The sequence below is a fragment of the Eptatretus burgeri genome, chromosome 1, assembly GCF_056783735.1.
Source record: "Eptatretus burgeri isolate ZD-2024b chromosome 1, Ebu_testis_v1, whole genome shotgun sequence".
NCBI classification, from domain to species: domain Eukaryota; kingdom Metazoa; phylum Chordata; class Myxini; order Myxiniformes; family Myxinidae; genus Eptatretus; species Eptatretus burgeri.
Genome location: NC_140961.1, coordinates 31,915,568 through 31,923,067, shown reverse-complemented (window position 1 = coordinate 31,923,067; position 7,500 = coordinate 31,915,568). Strand labels below are relative to the sequence as shown.

Sequence of the window (7,500 nt, the reverse complement as noted above, 5' to 3'; positions counted from 1 at the left end):
TATATATATATTGTTGTGGTTGACGAAATTCGCAAACCACCATTCAGGTCCCGTAGGTGAGATATCCCTGTAAGTATATGTGTAGTAGCCCAAACCCGTTGTTTAGAGGGAATAAATGTCATTCATTCGGACTGCGACCCTTTTAGATCGCCGTTTTTCTTTTACTATCTTTATTTTGGACCAACCGCCATTACTACCACCACAACCACCACCAACCGCATCTCGACAACCACAGCCACCTTCTCCAGAACCGCCTTCACAACATCCACCTTCTCCACAACCGCTTTCACACACCAACCACCAACCGCAACGCCGCTTCACAACAACAGCAACGCCAACAGCCACGACCTTTACCGTCACAACTCGCCCTCGCAACCGTCGCATCACCGCCATTCCCGCGCCGCTTGTGGCCACCGATCCTGGACTCGTACAGGGCGCGCACCGAGCAGCGGGTGCAAAAACACCAGCCTTTCCGAGAAATCGGATCAAGAATGATTCACGCCCACTTCTGTTCCGTCCTATCAGCGAGCGTGGGGCGATTTGGCCCCGCCTCCAGGCGCGTCGGAGTATAATCGCTATATGCAGATTCGCGGATCAAGAATGATTCACGCCCACTTTTCCTCTGTCCAATGGGGAGCGTGGCTCCGCCCCCGAGCCGTTCCTGATCCAAAAATCTGCATATGGTTTCTCCTGTCGCACTATAAAGCGCCGAGCGCGGAGCAACTCAATTTAGGGCAGCAGTTGGGAAGAGTCGAGCAGTTGGACGGAGTTGGGCAGTTGGAAAGAGTTGAAGAGTTGAGCAGTTGGAGGGAGTTGAGAAGAGGAGGCAGTTGGGAAGAGTTGAAGAGTTGAGAAGAGGAAAGAGTTGGAGAGTTGTGGCGGCGGCGAAATCAGTCGAGAGAGTGTCTGTCGGGGTCCGGAGAGGCTGGAGAAGCCAAGAATCTTTGTGGAGGTCGGCGCTCGTATCAGAGTCGGGGAGCTGCGGAGAGGGGAGGCCGGTAACGCGACCGAGGTCGCAGTGGAGTCGCTCGTCGCGGGACTCAAGCCAGCCAGATATCCTCATTCCCCCGAGCATCAACAACCCCCTCCTGTTTCCCCCCGCGCTGAGATAGTGTGAGAAGGGGGCCCCGTTCCTACCCCATTCCAGGCAGTGCCAGCGAGGCCTGCGGAGTCGGGGCGCCGCCGCCATTTTGCGGCTCATCACCAGACGGGTAGGCTCGACGCGGTCTCGGCCCCAGGCCTGTCTGCCCCCTTGTAGTTGAGGGTGGTCCCTTTTTCTTTTGCTTTGAGTATATGTGTTGTCGGCGCCGTCTGTGAAGTAAAACTGTATAAGTGTTGCCGTGTGCTCGGTAGTCGGTAGTCGGTAGTAGATCTGCATTGTGTTTCTTTTGTTGCAATTGCTTTTGGTGCATAATTCTTGTGTTTCTTCTTTTGTTACATTTGCTTTTGGTGCATAATCATGGTAATTGTATATGTGTGCTTTCCGTTTGCCGCGGAATAAATGTGCTTAATGTTGAACTGTTTTTCCCGTTTCGCTTCGTCTTTTCTTTTATTGAATCTCCATCTTACTTCACGTAAAGGGTTGGCCGTGGGCTAAATACGCCCAATAATTAATCGAACCGTCGAGGTTGACGATAACACCGCTCGGTTATCCCGATAGTACGGAACGGGTCGCTTAAAGTGGCCCGTGTCCGAAGTCGACCTGCGGCGAGGTGCGATCGCCCGGTCTACCCTCCGTGTGGGTACTTAGGTAGGTCGAATTTGGCGAGCAACCCTATCCCACGCGGGGGGCCGATTGGCACGATCGTGGTGAGGCCGAAAGGCCCACCCGTGACTAGTTCCCGGCGTTAGTCCGAGAGGGTCACGACGGGATTGTCCGTCCGGTGGGCGACGTGCCGCGATTCGAGTTACGTGGCCGCTCGCACGCCGGCGGGCGCGAATCCGCAACAATATATATATATATATATATATATATATATATATATATATATATATATATATATATATATATATATATATATATATATATATATATATATATATATATATATAGATATGTATATATATATATATATATATATATATATATATATATATATATATATATATATATATATATATATATATATATATATATATATATATATATATATATATATATATATATATATATATATATATATATATATATATATATATATATATATATATATATATATATATATATATATATGTATATATATATATATATATATATATATATATATATATATATATATATATATATGTATATATATATATATATATATATATATATATATATATATATATATATATATATATATATATATATATATATATATATATATATATATATATATATATATATATATATATATATATATATATATATATATATATATATATATATATATATATATATATATATATATATATATATATATATATATATATATATATATATATATATATATATATATATATATATATATATATATATATATATATATGTATATATATATATATATAATATATATATATAATTGTTATATATATATATATAATTGTTACGGATTTTAGAATCCGGTCTGATGAATGCATCTACACATCCAGGTCCTCAGACAGTTATTTCCTGAAATGCATGTTTAGATTAGCCCCATCTTCATGTCTAATGGGATCTTAAATGTGATGCATTGAGAAGGGTAAAGGATAGATCCCCTCTCTTATGGGAAGCTTTTTTCTTTACAACAGACACGTTCATACACATTTCTTTCACGAGCTCTGAAGCCCGCCCTCATTTTTCCTCAGCAACATTCTTTCACAAGCTACGAAGCCCGCCCCCATTCTTCCTCAGCGGCAATCTTTCATGAGCTCCGACGCCCGCCTTTTTTGAGAGCGCACGGGTCATCATGGTAACTGTGCCCCAGTGGGGTGGGGTGAGCTTGGGGCGGACGGCACCCCGCGGATATAAAAACGAGCGAGAGGTATGTTCTAAAGAGAAAAGGTGAGGAGAGAAAGGAGGGGGAAAAAGCGTTCTGAAGAGAAAAGCATGAGGAGAGGAAAAGCAAAAGGAGAGAGGAAAAAGCAAAGGGTGAGAGAAGCGACCAAGAAGCGGGTGTCTGACCAGCGCCGACGAGATAATACGCCCTTCCCAGTGCTTCGGCAAGCGAGCGTGTGGGTGTGAGCAGCACCCTGCCAAGTGAGGCACGGGTCGATCACCAACAACACCACGGTCTAAACCCGCGACGGACGATCTCGGTGCCCTCCAGACGTCGACTGGCATTCAAGGCTGCCCGTGAGAGGGTGCACGGCAAAGCTGGGTGCTGGCGACGGATGTGACACGCATGCACGCATTTTCAGGACGTTTTCGCTTCACGGATGACTTTCTGGTGAGCGAGACGATTCTCCCCCTCCCCTCCCCCTGAATGATCTGCTGGGTACCCTTGTCTGTGTTTCGCTGTAAGTCAACCCCCGATAAGCATCTGCTCTTTGTCTCTTTCCTGGCATTTTCACTGATTTTGCTTTGAAATTCTTTATTTACCTCAGCGAATAAGAAGTTCTTTTTATGAATTAATTTTATTATTAATAAATTATTTGTCGATTTCCAACCTGTCCGTGTTTGTCCTTTCCTTCCATTGGTCTAGCATTGTCCGAACCGAGATAGACTGGGAGGTAATCACCACAGATTTGACCAAAAAATCTTTGGCACGCACCAGCGGTTAAAACGCTCGGCCGCCATAATTAAAATCTAATCAGATAACATTGGTGCTTTGCCGAGGGCGCGCTCCCCACTCAGGTAACCATGTGACCTCGAGTTAAACGGAATAATTAGATGGTGGACACTGGAACTCGTGGTTGACTGGGTGGCGTTCGTGGTTTTAAACCAACCCACCGCACCACAACGTTAATTGTGAGCAGTGGCCCCAGGTCCGGCTTTACCGAGGACAACCAGGGATTAATCCCCCTGAGTGACAAGCTGGTGTCTGGGTAACCGTGGCCGCAACAATATAATGGTTCATTTGCAGTACGCACACCAAGCAACGTGGATGCTTTGCATAAGCGCACCATTTCCATTCAAAACTGCATGCCAATTTACAACTGCCATCTCACTTTGGCCCTCAACTCTGCTCACCATACTGCACCATGCTCACCACAACCACTTCACACAACTATCAAAAATACCCACAACTTACATTTACGTTTTTATGACAAACGTGACCGTTAGGGACAAGCCTCTCCCTCCCCGCTGGGAAAACATCGTTACAAGCAACTCCCACCTCAAAGCCACAACGCCACATTACAATCTCTTCACTTCAAATGCCACAATGTACAACTACTTCTCCACAACTGCCACTTATTCATCGAACACTCACCACAGCCTCGAGGGATGCTGAGGAGACAAGGGTCAGGTTACTACGGGGCATAACTCGAAGCGTGAACGTGCTCTGGAGCTAGTTTGAGGACAGAGGGGCACCGCAGGGATTTCCCTGAAATCCAACGTTTGGATGGAGGCCAGTGCACATTCAGGGCCAGAGAGCGCTTCTGAAAACCATGGCCCCATGTTAATGTCAGAGCTCCGACGCATGGGTATGTCGACGAGTGACAGCCATGTTTGGCATTTGGGGCCTGGTGGTGCATGTCTACGACTGCTATGAACCAATGGGGAAGCTTGAATCTAGTCACAGCTACATTTGATCCGGCTCTTGGCTCCTCCCCTCACCTGGGGCTCATAAAAAGAGCAAACGGAGCTCAGTTCAACAGAACTCGACAGAATCGACAGGAGTCAGAACTCGCTAGGGAAGACATTGCCAGGCTCGCCAGACAAGAGACTACGGAAGACATCGGACCTCGCCGGGGAAACAGGCAGCGCAAGGAGGGCAAACATGAGTCCGGAGAGGAACCAGGGACAGCCCCTCCCTTGTGGTCCCCCCCCCCGTGACTCTGGGGCCACGACAATACTTTTGAGTCATAGTCAGAGAGGCATTGTGCTTTCTCGAGGTCTCCTGTCCAGATTGTGTTATCCACTTTGAGTGCACCGACACGGTTGGCTGCCGGGAAAATTCCTGAGAGATATTTATAACAAACACATAAACTGAACAAGGTATGTTTTCATAACACCGAAAATACTCATGATGAATATTTGAAGTCATACATTCAAAACCTGTCGTTTTGTATGTTGCTGGATGCTGAACTGAATCCTAATCAACGGTTTCAAATGGAGTGCTTGCTTGATTGCTTAGGCTACTTGGCGAGCGCTCTACAAGAAACTTGGCAACTGAACACGCCCCAGATTCATTACATGGCGACAAAGATAAACATCTAGAGTTCTAGACCATTATGACTTATTTCGGCCGTATTCACGAATTCCTCCCTCAGAGGGCAGATTTTGACACAACACGTGGCAAGTTAGAGACGACGAGGCAAGCTAGAAGTGGGTAGGAATGGAAAGCTATTTTTATTTTATTTATTTATTTTCCCCCAAATGTGGTTAAAAACCCTGCAAATATTCCTTTGTGGGAGGAGGTCGGGGAAGGGTGGAGGTGGAAGGAGGGAGAAGGAAGGGTGGAGGTGGAAGGAGGCATGGAAGGGGTGGGGTGGCAGTCCAGAGGAATTAGGGTGGGAGGAGGCAAGGGACGAGGTGGGGTAGGAGTCTGGTGGGGAAGGGGTGGGAAGAGGAATGGGTAGGTATGCAATGAGAGAGGGGAATGGGTGGAAGGAGGGACTCAGCGTTGCCCAGAAATGCCGATACCTTTGTTAGTTTATAATAAAAATATACCCATCAGAGATGGGGAATCCCCCGCCATTGAAACTTTTTTCAAGATGGCCGCCCCAGTCAGCCATCTTGGATCCGGCCACACCCAAAATCAATAGGGTTCTTCCTTTTCAGGTGGTACATGTGTGACCCAAATTTCAAATCGATATGGCAAACAGTTTATGAGTTATCGCACTCACAGCTATAAATGTTGACGCCCAGCCAGCCGGATGGACGGACAGCCGGATGGATGGACGACCCGGGTGACAACAATATCCCCCTACTGCCACGCGGTGGGGGAACTAAAACAGTGAGGCATGCTTGCAAGCAACTACAGTCGATACATATGCAGTAGTTATATTAGAGCAAAACGATCCATATCCATGGAATGATTCGCTTTGTTTTGTCCAGTGTCGTTTTCCCCATTCCACAGTGGAGTAAGTGAGGAGGCTGGTTTTCACCCTGAACCATCTCCATGATGTTTGCAAAGATGGTGCATTCAAAAGAAAGGCAAAGCAATAGTGAGTGCAACATTCAAAACAATACTGAAGAGATACAGGTGGGAATATGTTCGGTTTGGCTGAATAAGGCGTGCTGTGTTGTATTCAGCATATATACCTCCGCCACCAAAGGTGGACAGAGGTTATGGTTTCACCCGTTTGTCTGTCTGTCAGTCTGTCAGTTTGTCTATGAGCAGGACATCTCAAAAAGTTGTGGATGAATTCGGATGAAACTTGGTAGAAGAGTTGCATAGTTCACAAGAACAAGCGGATTAGATTTTGATTGAGGTCCACATTCAGATCCGGCCTATTGAGGGGGATACAAAACATAAACTGTTCAGCCTGGTGGAGATAAGCGCTCTACCGAGCAGCTGCCGTTCTAGCTTTTAATGCATTAGTCTTACCAAAATTTGAATTAACCAAAGTGGTAAACAGAAATATTTAGCTCATCACAAATCAGTTTATTTAAGATGGATAAGCAATAATCCAGTGTTCATGCATTAGACAATTAAATTAGCATATTCGCAAGTGATTGTACTCATTATGTCACCATGGAAACCACTTCAATTGCCCTGCATCAGAGGAGCAGAGGTACCAAGTCATTGTGAATCTTATGAAGGAATGAATGAGCATACATAAATAAAATATAAAAAACGACCACAGGGTTTACCTGGTGGCGCAACCATCCTCTGCCACTTTTGGAAAAGGCAGGTCTTGAGGCAGTCACGGGGGCTGATGTTGTAAGTCTTGTGTCGGGACATGAGCTCCTGCATGGGCTCCAATATGACACACAGCTGGGAGGAAACAACACAGCAGTACAGCTGTAGAAAGTCCAGTGAAGTTGTCATGACCACATCCCAAAGGACTATTCCTCCTTTCCCGAGGCCCATTGGCCATTTTTCTAATGTCCCCAAACCACAGTTTTTCCTAAGTTTGGGCAATTACATGTTTTGATTTTGCTACGTTAAGGACAAGTCAGAAGTACTTACTGCCATTCTGTCCACAAATGAAGGGAATAAAAAAATGACCATTCAACCTACCACCCACCGCCCCCGCCCCCCACCCCCCAAATGCAAGTAAAGTGCACACTAGCAAAAGTTTTGCAGAGATGTAGTTTCCAGCCAGCATCACAAACATTTTTCCAGTGATGGGTGAGTATTCCGATCCCGATGGAATAAAGGAATAGAAGTTGTTTTGGCTCAAAGTTTTTGAAAAAAGAAAAAAAAA

General features: G+C 45.5%; 1 protein-coding gene across 11 annotated transcripts in view; it reads right to left on the bottom strand.

The window, feature by feature from the left end:
• Positions 1 to 7,500, bottom strand: part of LOC147034170 (LIM domain-binding protein 2-like) — a 427,197-nt gene that overhangs the window by 28,559 nt on the left and 391,138 nt on the right. For all 11 annotated transcript variants that reach the window (XM_085877811.1, XM_085877842.1, XM_085877824.1 and 8 more), the window contains one exon: positions 6,944 to 7,067. In XM_085877811.1, the coding sequence (XP_085733937.1) occupies positions 6,944 to 7,067 (124 nt within the window). The remainder of the gene's footprint in view (positions 1 to 6,943; positions 7,068 to 7,500) is intronic.